General features: G+C 41.3%; 1 protein-coding gene across 1 annotated transcript in view; it reads right to left on the bottom strand.

Annotated features, from left to right (window-relative positions):
- LOC126184921 (lysophospholipid acyltransferase 5) overlaps positions 1 to 14,329 on the bottom strand; it is a 187,183-nt gene extending 172,854 nt beyond the window's left edge. Inside the window, exons 1-3 of the mRNA XM_049927590.1 lie at positions 14,128 to 14,329; positions 13,927 to 14,034; positions 12,147 to 12,269 (exon numbers count right to left, since the gene is read on the bottom strand). Of these exons, the coding sequence (XP_049783547.1) occupies positions 12,147 to 12,269; positions 13,927 to 14,034; positions 14,128 to 14,206 (310 nt within the window). The 5' untranslated portion in view covers positions 14,207 to 14,329. The remainder of the gene's footprint in view (positions 1 to 12,146; positions 12,270 to 13,926; positions 14,035 to 14,127) is intronic.
- Between the last annotated feature and the right edge of the window lie 563 nt (positions 14,330 to 14,892).

Here is a 14,892-nt window from a genome sequence, read left to right as displayed (position 1 = left end):
GAGTATCCAGGTGCAGTGGACATCCACAGTCTTGAAGACATGTGCCCCAACTTCCAGCACTTAAAGCACCGCATAGGGGGAGGGACGTATGGTTTAGAGTCACAGTGGTAAAACATCATCTTGACCTTTTCAGGCAATGAATCACCCTCAAAGGCAAAGATGAAGGCACTGGTAGCAAACCTGTTGTCTTTGGGTCCCCTGTAAACGCGCCGGATGAAATGAACACCCCGCCATTCTAAATTGGCGAGGAGCTCATCGTCAGACTGCAAGAGGAGGTCACGATGGAAAATAATCCCCTGGACCGTGTTGAGTCTTTTATGGGGAGTGACAGAAACAGGAATATCACCCAGTTTGTCACAGGTGAGTAACGCCTAGGCTGGGACTGGGGATGCTGTCTGAATCAAGACTGCACTGTTTCACATCTCGGGCAACGCTGTCACTTCTCTAAACTTATCCTCAAGGTGTTCAACAAAAAATTGAGGCTTTGTAGGTAGAAAAGAGTCCCCATCGGTTCTGCTACAGACTAAAAACCGAAGCGAATATGACTCTCTCGGTTCTGTAGCTCTACGTTCCTCCCATGGTGTAGTGAGGGAGGGAAACAATTTAGGGTCATACCTATCGGCATTGTATTCTATCTTGCCCTTCTTAGAGACTGCTGGTGCCATATGGTCACCAGCAAGAGATGGCTTAGCCACAGCAAAGGCCAACTGGCAAGATGGCTGTTGCCGGGAGTGTGCTGGTGCCCCAGGAAGACAGGCATCTACTCCTTGGCATCATAAATGGGGAGTTTACAGCTCAGGCATCAGCAGTGGGATCCCTGTGGTGTCAGGGGGCTACAACCAAATGGGTACATGATGGCCCCACCATAACGGACTGGCTACCGTGCTGGATACTGGGTGCAGAGAAATCCAATATTGTCATGGGGGTGAAAGAGGACAGGAGACAACGGAAGCAGATGACATACCCTGGAAAGTGTCCTCGCCCAAATAGTTGAATCGCAGGCGGAGATGCAGAGCCATGACAAGAGAGTCAGGAGATCGAATTTAAGGGCACTCGTGCACCACGTACGGCGTTCCTCTCCATATGGCCTGAACTTCTGTAGAATTTTAAAAGTGGCAGGTCAAACCATAGAATGGAACGTGAACTCATATGGCCGAAAAGTGAGACACTCCTTTTAGTCACCGCTTACAACAGGCAGGAATACCTCGGGCCTATTCTAAACCCCTGGCCCGCAGGGGGAGGACTGCATGGAAGACTTCCGCACATTCATAGTCTCAATGACACGCAGTTTGTTGTGCGTACTGAGACTATGCCATCTACCAAAGCCGAAAAACCTGGCGACATAAAAACAAACACAGGTCAGTTATTGGAATGCCGATCTCTATAAGAGGAGCTGAAGAAGACTTATGCTTCTCCGGCTGAGAAGTGGGGACTGATGTCCCCGATGGTTGGGGGGGTGTTGCTCCTGAAGTAGGTTGTGCAGGAGCAACAGGGAGGAAAGTGACCCCCCCCCCCCACCATCAATGGGGCAGGTGGAGTCTGACGGCTCTGAGAGCCAACTGTATTCAGCAGAACAGAAGATAGTAGTACCGTTGTCGTAGCGGTGACCTAGGTTGATGTCATATTCACAGGATGTAGCCGCTCATATTTTCTCTTAGCCTCACTGTAGGTCAGTCAGTCCAGGGTCTTTTATTCCATTATTTTCCTTTCTTTCTGGAGAATCCTGCAATCTGGCGAGCAAGGCAAATGGTGCTCTCCACAGTTGACACAGATGGGAGGCGAAGCACCGTGAGTATTGGGATGTGAAGGGCGTCCACAATCCCGACAGGTGACACTGGAAGTACAGCGGGAAGACATATGGCGGAACTTCCAGCACTTAAAGCACTGCATCGGGGGAGGGATATGTGGCTTTACGTCACAGCAGTAGACCATCACCTCGACCTTCTTGGGTAATGTGTCACCCTCGAAGGCCAAGATGAAGGCACTGATGGCAACCTGATTATCTCTCGGACCCTGGTGGACACGCCAGATGAAATGGACACCTCGCTGTTCTAAATTGGTGTGCAGCTCATTGTCAGACTGCAAAAGAAGGTCCATGTGTAATATGATACCCTGGACCATATTAAGCTCTTATGGGGTGTGATAGAAACAGAAACATCCCCCAACTTGTCACAGGGGAGTAGTAGTGCCCATGACTGGGCAGAGGATGCTGTTTTGATGAATACTGACCCAGACCACATTTTTGACAAGCCATCCACTTCCCCAAAATTGTTCACTAAATGTTCCACAAAAAACTGAGATTTCATTGACAAGAAAGATGCCCCATCAACTCTCATACATACGAGGTACCGGGATGAATAAGCTTCATTACCATCCTTAGCCTGGTGTTCCTCCCATGATGAGGCCAGGGGGAAGGGGGGACAACTTGGAGTCGTATTTCTTAGCATTGAAGTTAGACCTTGACCGCTTACAGACTGCTGGTGTTTGACCACCAGCAAGGGATGACGTACTACGCTTCATGGCGTGTCATCTGCCCTGATGCCACTCACTCTGACCAGGGGCCCTCCCCGTGGGCGCCACCCAGCCACAGCAAAGGCAGGATGGCCATTGCCGGGAGTCCTGATGCCCCAGGGTGACGAGTATCTACTCCTTGACATACATGGGGAGTTAACAGTGCAGGCATCAGCAGAGTGATCCTTACAACACACAGGGCCATGGTGGCCCCATCACAACGGACTGGCTACCATGCTGGACATCAGGCGCAAATGAGTTAAGAAGTCCATCATCATCGACAGCGCAGAAAGCGATACTGCACAGAGAATGGAGGAATATGCACCCAGGAGGGTGACCTTGCCCAACGGCTGGAGAACGAGCGGAAGTGCAGGTCCACGTCAACGAAGGATGCGAGAGGTCTCAGTGCATGATGGACATTATGCACCATGAAAGGCGCCCTTGCCCAATTGGCTCGCTCTTTGGGAAAATTTTGAAAAATGGAGGTCATACCTTACAGGGGACCATCACATAAGGACTCCTTTTAGTCACCTCTTACGACAGGCAGGAATACCTCGGGCCTATTCTAACCCGCGGACCGACAGGGGACTGTGTCAGATGAGATGATGGCATGCAAGTGAACAGAACATCAAAGTAGAACACCATCCCTACATGCTTCTTTGGCTTCTGTGTTTGTTGCATCATTTCCCTATATCGTGAGCTGCTCAAGTACCCACAAAAAGACCACTTCTGTGCCTTGATGTGGGATCTGTTGTAAGGTGTCATGGAAGATCTGAATCATCTAGTCTAACCAATCACTGGAATCAGTCACTTCTATTAAATATCAGGGTGTGTGTGTGTGTGTGTGTGTGTGTGTGTGTGTGTGTGTGTGTGTGTGTGTGTGTGTGCACAAAGCAATTGAAAGTGGAATGACCTCCTAAAACTAATTGCAGGTCAGGCAGATGCCAGCCAGATTCACTGAAAGAAACCTCAGGAAGTGCAGTAAACCCACAGAGGAGGTGGCTTACAAAAACCTTTTTTGATTGATCCTTTGAAAGTTCTAATTAGTCATCAACAAACTGCATCATATGTGACTGGTAAAGGAAACAGAGAAGATCCATGGAAGAGTGGCATGTTCTGCTCCAATGATGAATCCCTCAACAATTACACCAATAACCTGACCAGTGCTTTCCTCTCCCGCAACTATCCTACAGACCTTGTCCACAAACAGATCTCCCGAGCAATACATTCCTCCCCGTCCAACAACAATGTTCCTACCCCCAGACCACACAGAAGCATCCCCCTTGTCACCCAATATTATCCTGGCCTCGAAAACATCAACAAATTACTCCGCCAGGGATATGACTTTCTCAAGTCAACCCCTGAAATGAGATCATCCCTTGACAAAATTCTCCCCACACCACCCAGAGTTGCCTTTTGTCGCCCCCCTAACCTCCGTAACATCCTTGTTAAACCCTACAATATTCCCAGACCACCTTCTCTACCCAGCGGTTCCTACCCCTGTAACCGACCCCGCTGCAAAACCTGCCCCATGCATCCCCCCACAACCACCTACTCCAGCCCCGCTACTGGTAAAACATACACAATTCAAGGCAGGGCCACGTGTGAAACTACACATGTCATTTATCAACTGACATCTCTGCACTGCACAGCCTTTTACATCGGCATGACAACAACTAAACTGGCTGAGCGCATGAATGGACACAGACGAACTATCCGCCTAGGAGATGCCCAATACCCAGTAGCGGAGCATGCCCTCCAGCATAATTCTAGGGACCTAGGAACCTGCTACACCGTATGTGCCATTTGGCTTCTCCCACCCAACACCAGTCCCTCTGAACTGAGGAGATAGGAACTTGCACTCCAACACATCCTTTCATCCCGCCATCCCCCTGGACTGAACCTACGTTAAACAACCTCACTCCCATTTACTCTTCAGTCTTCTCCTCTTTCCCTTTCCTCTTTAACCATTCACGCATCTTTTCATCCTACATAGTTGTGTTTATCTTTATACTATATACCTCTTTACTTCTGTATGCATCCTCTTTGGTTTGAAGCTGGCACAGTACTTACAGTAGAATATCTTTGGCTTCCCTCTGACAACCATGCCTCCATCCTTGCTACCCTCCCTATTTTCCTTTCCCTGTTGCTTCATAGCCTGGGTTGTGAGTAACTGAATCTCCTTTCCCTTCTTCCCTTTCTTTCCCCTCTCTCCTCCCTGATGAAGGAACATTTGTTCCGAAAGCTAGGAATGTAATTTTCGGTTCTGTTTTATGTGTATCTATCGGCTGTACTGAGCTGAGGTAAGTACTGGCCAGCCACTCTATCTCTTTGTTAGTATTTGTTTCACATCTTTATATGAGATTTTCCATTAATCATTTAAATCATGAAATTCTGCTAGACAAGCTCAAGTATTGTGGCATGAAGGGGACAGTGCACAAATGGTTTAATTCGTACCTAACTGGAAGAGTGCAGAAATTTGAAATAAGTAGTTCTCATAATATGCAAAGATCAGCACATTCCTCAAACTGGGGGACTATCAAGAATGGGGTTCCACAAGGGTCAGTCTTGGGTCCTTTGTTGTTCTTAATATATATTAATGACTTGCCATTCTATATTCATGAAGAGGCAAAGTTAGTTCTCTTTGCTGATGATACAAGTATAGTAATCACACCTGACAAATAAGAATTAACTGATGAAATTGTCAATACTGTCTTTCAGAAAATTACTAAGTGGTTCCTTGTAAACGGACTCTCACTGAATTTTGATAAGACACAGTACATACAGTTCCGTACAGTGAATGGTATGACGCCATTAATAAATATAGACCTTAATCAGAAGCATATAGCTAAGGTAGAATATTCCAAATTTTTAGGTGTGTCCATTGATGAGAGATTAAATTGGAAGAAACACATTGATGATCTGCTGAAACGTTTGAGTTCAGCTACTTATGCAATAAGGGTCATTGCAAATTTTGGTTATAAACATCTTAGTAAATTAGCTTACTACGCCTATTTTCACTCGCTGCTTTCATATGGCATCATATTTTGGGGTAATTCATCACTGAGGAATAAAGTATTTATTGCACAAAAGCGTGTAATCAGAATAATAGCTGGAGTCCACCCAAGATCATCCTGCAGACATTTATTTAAGGATCTAGGGATATTCACAGTAGCTTCTCAGTATATATACTCTCTTATGAAATTTGTTATTAACAACCAAACCCAATTCAAAAGTAATAGCAGTGTGCATAACTACAATACTAGGAGAAAGGATGATCTTCACTATTCAAGATTAAATCTAACTTTGGCCCAGAAAGGGGTGAATTATACTGGCACTAAAGTCTTTGGTCACTTGCCAAATAGTATCAAAAGTCTGACAGATAACCAACAAGTATTTAAGAAGAAATTAAAAGAATTTCTGAATGACAACTCCTTCTACTCCATACAGGAATTTTTAGATATAAATTAAAAAAATTAAAAAAACACAAAAAATGAAAAAGTTGTTATATTAACTTAAGTATGTTGTTAAATTAACTTAATTATGTCATGTATTGGAAAATTTGACTCGTTCCACATCATTACGAAATATCGTATTCATGATCCATGGAACTAGTATTAATCTAATCTAATCTAACTTAATGCAGCAAAAATGTGATTCAACTGAAGAGCTGCCATGCTTCCATTGATTGACGGTTGAATGCCCATAGTCCCATGCCAACTGCAGTCGTAACTGATGGTATCACTGGGTCAACATGTGAACACATAGGGGTGATCTGTTGCAGAGCTCCATGTTCAACAATGAACGGTGTGCTCTGAAACACTTGTGTGTGCACCAGTGTTGTGCTCTTTCAGCAGAGAAGCCATAGATCACCATCTATCCTACTTTAAAGAGCAGACAAGCCTCTGAACCCCACGATCTGTGAAGACTCATGGACGTCCCAATGATTTAGTGCCTTTTAGTAGTTTCAGTGTCCTCCTACCTCTTTCTGTAGCTGCTCATGACAGTAGCACGGGAACATTTGACCAGCATCACCGTTTTCGAGATACTCATTCACAGACTCTGAATAATAATAATAATAATAATATGCCCTTTGTCAAAGTCACTTATCTCAATGGCAGAAGTTGAAAATACCGCTTCAGTTGTAAAGTTTTTTTATTATCACAAGACCAGTTTTGGGCTCTTATAAGCCCATCTTCAGGTGTCGTAACTTGGTGCTGTGGACCCTGAGCACCCCAGTGGACATGTACTAGGCGCGGTGTGCTACCTATGAGTGCACAGGCGTGGTGTGCTACCTATGAGCGCAGAACAGGGACTCCCTGTTCTGTGCTCATAAGTAGCATACCACACCTAGTACACATCCACTGGGGTGCTCAGGGTCCACAACACTAAGTTACAACACCTGAAGATGGGCTTATAAGAGCCAAACTGGTTGTGTGATAATAAAAGAACTTTACAACTGAAACGGTATTTTCAAACTCTGGTATAATGCTCAGTTGCGGATGTTCCTCCAATAGAATTGTTTATCTCAATGGATTTTCCCATTTACGGTTCATATCTTCACTAAGGGGATCCACCATCTGTGTCTGCTCCATTTACATACTTTTATTACTCTGTTAAATGCCCACAATGCCACCAGGCGTCATCCAACGTCACAGTGGGCAGTGGTCATACTGTTTTAACTGATCACTGTAGTTATTTAAAGGTGGTCAAACAGGTGGTTTTGTGGACACACTATAACAGAAATGTGGCAACACAATAAGAAATAACAAATAACACTTATTGTGAGTATGTTACAAAATGGTACCTTGGCACAGTTTGGCACTTAATGTCCTTACTTGATAGAATGATACCTAAATAACTTTGCTGTCTTTTGGAAATCTACGATATTATCCTATAACTGTTAGTAATTTGCAGACACTCTCTTAATGGTTCTAGTTCTCTATAAACAGTGGCTGCTAAGTCAGAAGGTAGTCTTCAGAGTACTATAATGGGCTGACTGCAGGCACTGAACTGAACTGTCTAATTGCTGGCTTTTAACTGTCTGAGTGCCTCCAGCATGGCATGTTTTGGTACCTGTCAGTGAAAAGATTTCCAAGTGTGCCAGTACAAGAGAGAAGCAATGTGCTCCGAAGTTGACAGAGTTCCCTACTGGCTGACCACACTATCGGCAGACACATACAATGAGCTGAAGGAAGAAGCACAAAAGCAGGAGGTGGCCTGGGTTTGTGAGTGCCATCTGGATGCTTCTGCACAACAGAGATGCCAGGCAAGTTGTTGGGCCTGTGTGTTGGTGGCCTTTCACAGTATCTGTTATGTAACTCTTGCTAGGTGCACAACGCTACCAAATGGTATCGCCTGGTTGATCATGACATATATTATGTCATTAAGAGCAGAAATGAGGTATTATTAGAAAATGCAGTAAACTGTGATAAAATATACTTGTTCTTCATCTGAGAGATGTGCTGTACCATCTGAAGAAACCAGAAGAGAATATATCATAGAAAAAGCATAGACAGTTCATAATTCTACAGATGATACACTGTGTGTATAAATGATAATGCTAAATGTCAATCAGATGATGACGACAATGATGCCAACACACCTTATGGGAGGATATCAGTGGATTCTCTTATGCACAATTACAGCTTACATCCATAAAAGGATTATTTGATGAAGAGAGAAAGAAGAGGGTGGTCTTTGTTTATTTGGTCAAGTTTCATGGCTGAGTGATTCCCAGATTGTTGAAGAAATTTAACATCTACTCATGGTGATCAGTGAAAGAAAATAATGGATGGAGAATATGACTCCTTCATAAAAATAAAATGTGGTCATTAGTAGTCATTCCTCAAAGAAAACCGGTTTTACCTTTTATGTGGATATTTAAAACAAAGGTAAATGACACAAGAGAAATAAATCAGTACAAGGTAAGATTAGGGTTAATGGATGCACTGAGGGAAAAAGTACTGATTATGATGAACTCTACTTGCCAGTTGTAAGGTACCGTATTTACTCGAATCTAAGCCGCACTCGAATCTAAGCCGCACCTGAAAAATGAGACTCGAAATCAAGGAAAAAAAATTTTCCCGAATCTAAGCCGCACCTGAAATTTGAGACTCGAAATTCAAGGGGAGAGAAAAGTTTTAGGCCGCAACTGCAAATCAAAACAAAGTTGGTCCATTGTAATATGAGACACAATTTAGGTCGAATGAATGACTATACAGCTACAGTAGTTTGGTTCGAGTCGTAAGCTTAGCAGTTAAGCTTTACCAGGTAGCCATTGCTATGCCTCAGGCGCTCCGTCCGTATTTATACGGGTACCTTCCTTTTTCACGTGCTTCGTCTGGTTTGAACCGATTGCTTATTTTTCTTTGATCTGATAACTGCTGTTCTCTTTGTTATAGGTGTTTACGTCACTCTAAGCTGAAAATGCATTATTGTACTGTATCATGCATTGTTTGTCAATGTGTGTTCACGACCTCTCGCCGCTTGCGGCATGGCTTGCTTTTGAGCGCGCTAGCGCCGCTTACGATTTTTTTTATAAAAGAGAGAGAGAGGAATTGTCTTATTAGCGAAACAATGGTAAGAGACTGCTATTTGTTGTTACTTACACTGCTGCTTTCTTTGATAATGATCAACAAGAACCAAATAATAGACTACGTATGATACAAGATGTTCTGAACGAGAGTTTAGCTAAAATTTTTCGCCGTTTGAAAATCTTTGCAGACGCCTCTTTTATACATTACATTCTGCACAGAAATTAGAGTCATCTTAGATTTAAAAATCTAGTCAATTGCCGTGATTCATTTCTGACTGTATCACTATTTTTTCGCTGTTCTCACACACTAGTATCGTAGTTTATTAGGCAGACAGGATTTAAATGAGATAACAGCAAACACGAAAGAATACAAAATGTTTATATTCGTATTATTCTTATGGTGAAGAGAATACTGCATGCGATTCACAATTCATAAAAGTTCCTATCAGAAACCATCTCATCTCAGAGGTATGAAAAAATTCAGTACGTAGAATTGGCCATATTGTTAAACATCCCAAACAGTCTTGCCAGTCGGATTTTCATAGTACATTGAAATGCCGCTACATTCGAAGATGAACAATACGGAATTTGTATTTAATTCGTTGGATAATGTATGAAAATGCAGTGGTCGAAATTCGGGGTGGATAAAAAAGCTCTTCTTCCACCTTTTTTTAAAATTATTTACTAACTCAGAGGTTTTGGCGTCAGTATATGTCTTTGTGCCTGCAAAGCATGCCTGTGCTACATATATTCGACAGCAGAAGTTAGTTGTGGCGGCACCTACCAACATTTTTCAGAACATCCGCTTACTTTGCACTCGATTCTAAGCCGCAGGGGGTTTTTTGGATTACGAAAAATGGAAAAAAAGTGCGGCTTAGATTCGAGTAAATACGGTACACTTCAGTATGTTAGCTATTTGTGTTGACTCCTAAATACAACACAGGCACGGGTCAGATGAGTGCAGTAAGTGCATTTCTGTAGGAAGACACTCACACTGAAATTTGTGAATCACAACCAGCAATATACTCAGAAGGTACCAAAGTATAAAGTCTCTGTATTGTTTGGAGCAAGCTAGCTGGCAGTGGAATCTGAAGTTGAATAATATACTGCTTGAAATAGGACTTGCAACATTAAGAATGGATTCCTGCATGTATTGTTCTGGTGGGAAATCAATAATGTAATTCCTTACACTGTGCATACATGATATACTAACTTTTAGTGGCCATCAGTAAAACAAAGAACAACTAAAAGAAAAATTTTGCATGAAAGATGAGGTAAGAATTATGAAACAGGAGTGATGAAGTTAGATCAAAAGAAGTATGTCACTGAAATATTTAATCTTTTTATATTGTCAAATTGTAGGCCTGTTTGAACTCGCACTAAAAAGAATGGCAAAATTTGATAAAAATCCAACTGAAAGAAGAGACAACATGCAATATACAGACATACAATAGAATGTTCACTGTGTCTTGCACAAGTGACAAGCTCAGATATTTCACATGCTATAAACAAATTAAGTTAATAGTGCAATGATCTGCAAAAGCAACAATGGCTCAGAATGAAACAAAATCTCAGGTGTCTACAGGGAACCAAGTATTTGCAACTGTTTCACTAAAGCAGACTTCACAAAAATAACTGGATATTGTGATTCAAACTAGCCAATGATCCTATACACAGGAGGTTCTGTACTGGTTTTCTCACTCCGCAAAGGCAATATTGCATTGGAATTCGTGCAAACAGGGATCACTGTGTCAAAAATCTATGGATAGCACTCATTGAATCCTGGCTGTTATTTTGACTGGGCCAGAGGTGGGAATCTTCCTACATGTCGGTTAGGGAGCCTCAAGATAGCATAACATATCACTGAAACTGGTTGCTTAACAAAACAGCAATTGGTAAGTTAAATGGCTAAAAGATGTTTTGAATAGACATTCTGTACTGATTAGCCGAGGTCCTGCAACCATCTGTATACAGATGGACATACAGAGACATCTGCACCAGTCTTTAATTTTGGATCACAATATATTCCCTGTACTGTACAATAAGTTGTAGGCAGATCATTACATCACACTGTTTACAATATAGCAAAGTTTGAATATTTGCTATTTGCTCAGCAGTAAACATACTGCAAACACTTGACTGGGATTGTTGTTTATGGCCTCCATCATGCAAGAACACACAATGCACTTGATCACTGATTTTATGTAGGTTTAGAACATTTCTGAGCTGGGATAATCATGGAGAATAGAGATAAACAATTCTTGGTAAGTTTGGGAGCTGTGGGACCTGTCCTCTCTTTGGAGTCATTATGTAGGATAAGGCATATCAAAGGGCAGGCTATTCACTGAGGAGCTGTGCAAGGACGATAGCTATGCAAGCAGTTGAGCAAAAGAAGATGAATAACATTTCTCAAAATCTCCAATTGGTCTGCCAATAATGTGGCAGTACATGTCGAGTCAGAGCTGATGGTTTTGAAACAGGGCTGTGTGACACGGGTTTTTGGAAATGTGATGGAATATTGTCGCTAAGAAATCAAAGGATGCTGAGTTTTGCTCCTGTCTTTCATGTGGCATACCTAGAGTTGCCATGTCTGGAGTCTCACGAAAGAATGCTCTTCAACCACTTCTAGAAGTAGCTCTAATTAGTTTCCCTTAATTACAACTCAGGAGTAAGATTTGCTGACCTATGACAGGTGGCTGAAAAAAATATATAACAGAAGTTATTTGTTGTGTCTAAACAAAAGTAGGTAACTTCACTTCATCCTGCTGGTGTGTACTAGACAAAATGAGGATGCTCCAAGTCGGCAACACTGCACTGTTAGTTAGTTTTACAAGGGCAAGGGTTCACAGGGATGATAAAAAAGTAACAAAAATCTAGCATATAAACAGGTAGGGTTGCATCTTTGGTATTTCTGCCAAAGGCACAAGATACCTTGCTGTGACCCTACCCTGTATCCCCTTCTCAACCAATGACAATACATTACAAACAGATTTCCTCCAACTACATTATGTATTCTTTCCCTGAAACTTCTTTTTCATTATTGCAAATAGATATACTTAAAACTCTTAAACATAGTACTTCACAAATCCTAATTTACCTGCAAGAAGATACAGCATAGTAAACGTAAAAATACTGCACACAGATTCCTTGGATGCACCAAAGATCTGCAGGAAAATATAAGTTCCGAAGACGGCCATCATAGAATGCATGACATCCTCACCTGAAAATTGATACCAAAATCTCAGTAAAGAAACATTTTAAGAAAGTTATAGCATGTTGTATATTTAGAGACAGCACATCCAATGTTAGTAAGTACACAAAATTCAAAGTATAGTTCAGATAAATCATTAGCACCAAAATACCAATATTCTAATACAAATATTTGGCAATTAAATTTAAAATAAGTTATAATGAACAGTGAATAAAATATTCCACAATTTTCTGTTTAGAATGTATAATAATGAACAGTTGTGCCACTGATGAATTTGTATGAAGACGAGGGGAAATAAAGATACAGCCAGTCTAATGAGCAACTTACAAAACATTCTATTGAACTTAACAAAATTAGTTACTTCGAACATCCAATTACACAACTTACACAGACTATGTAAACAGTAGAAAAAACAACTAACATTGAAGAAATACACTTTCCCTAATATCATTTCAAACAACTGTCATCAGGGTATCAAAATTTTACATTCTCCATATGATTCGTTCAACCCTCACATTTTACACAAGAGCAATATATATACATGATGCATGTACTCTTTTTGACATAATTACACTTTTCTTAGCAGTTCTATGAAAACTAATCACAACAAAATATTTCTGGAAATCATTTCAATTAAGGCCTGCAGAAGTATCTTTGAGTAAAGTAGGGCACTCATAAATCCAAAAGTTTGGGTAGTAATAATAATAATAAAATGCCCCTCTCCATGGTTGATGGACATTATACATAATGTAAATTACACGAATTGAAGTACATGCCATATATTTGTCTACAAGGTGCTACATAATATAATAGATGTTTTTGAATTTACTTTGTTGCTTTCACTATCTATTATAAACATACAGAGTGAATGAAGACCTCAGGCTATGCTGCAAGCCAGCTAGTACTATAACCATTCTTTTGTATTCCCATTCGTTTGCTTTGTCAGCTTAAATAAAATTGTCCCCTCCAACTAATCTAGACTGTGGACTGCATTACATATCAGTTTGTCACAAAAGCAAGTGTTCCCAGGCTAACAATACAATAGTCAACATGGCTTGGGAGCCGTAAAGGATTATTATACACATTTTATTCCGTTTAGTGCGATAACCAAACAATAGTGTCAGTTCATTTACTCCGTACTGACTGCAAAAATATCCTAAAACAGTCCAGGAATGAAAAAGACCTTCAGATTTGGAGTCTGACAGTTATTTACCTGTAACCTAACAATAACACCGACTATTTTGTGACTGCAAACACAGTAAGGTGTGGACTGAACTAGGACTTCAACAATAAATACGTAAATAATTTGCGGGGGGTCTACATTTTTCAAGGACAGCGTTTGGTAATCCCGAATGCAGTCACAAACCAGTATTCTGTAGGTTTGCAGCACCTTCTTCGATATTTGGAGATCAGAAACATCGAAATGAACGTTGTCGCAAGACCACTAGTTCTTTTCCTGCTTGACAACGCATGATCGACACTTCTGCGCTTTTAAAAGTATGTGAGAAGAAACATAGGCAGATTCACAGCTTCTTAAGAAAGTATCTGGATTAGAATATGCTAAACGCCACAATTAGGCTTCATTAATGACAACAGTAACGCATGCAAGGTCCATTAAAATACTCCATATTATTAATGAACAAGCAGATTATAAGCAAATACTTGCCATAATTGAAATATGCAATAATTAATCCGGCGACAACAAAGAATACGTGCCGCAGAGTCTCAGACATACTGCGAACATAATGGTGATAAAAGGCAGCTACTGGGTACCCTAAAAAAATGAGAATTATTTACTTCATGGAGCATTTTGCTTCGTCAACAAAACGTAAACATTATCAGCGCGCTAAGCACCAAATCAACAAACCTGCAAGTAACGATATAACCAGCCTTAACGCTGGTTCCGGGGCACCTAAATGATAGGCTATTGATTCCAGGATGTTCATCTTATTTGTTAATAAATAACACTTAATAAAATCTTTCGAGTACGACTGGACAAGAACACAACAATAACTTCACCCTGAGGACACCATAACATGACTCAAAACACAACGCCAAAGATCAACAAACTGGTCAACAGTTGATATACAACCAATGATGTAACTCATACAGCATTTTACTAACATCACGGTGTCGGTAAAGACTGTAAGTATATGTGTTGCCGAGAATCCAGGATATCCTTGTCGTTGAGAATATATGTGCGAGTGTAAATCGTAAACCAGAACAACGAAGATTCTTACACTTACTTATTTATTTATTCACCCAAGGATCATGTCACAATTATGTAGGATCTGTCAAGGTAATATACTGCCAACCAATTGGCCAAAATATAACATATGGTATACATAACATGCTTTAAGAGGATAGAACAGGTAGCCTATGGGGATGGGAAAGGTGGCCACCTGCCACCTTGATTAAGGAACCACCCCGGCATTTGCCTTAGCAGTAGGTTGACGGAACGGAATGTCAAAAGTTCCACAATGCATTTCAAATGGCGACTTTGGGCATTCACGCAGACCATCACCTGAACGGAACGGGACGGAACGGAATGTCAGAGTCAACGTTCTTCTGGAAGCCTGTATGGACACTGATGTGAGTGATGGTGTCATCGTCTACTACCTTCGGAAGTTAA

Source organism: Schistocerca cancellata, chromosome 4, assembly GCF_023864275.1.
Source record: "Schistocerca cancellata isolate TAMUIC-IGC-003103 chromosome 4, iqSchCanc2.1, whole genome shotgun sequence".
In the NCBI taxonomy this organism is placed as follows: domain Eukaryota; kingdom Metazoa; phylum Arthropoda; class Insecta; order Orthoptera; family Acrididae; genus Schistocerca; species Schistocerca cancellata.
Note: the sequence above shows the minus strand (reverse complement) of the source record. Positions and strands in the feature narration are given on the sequence as shown.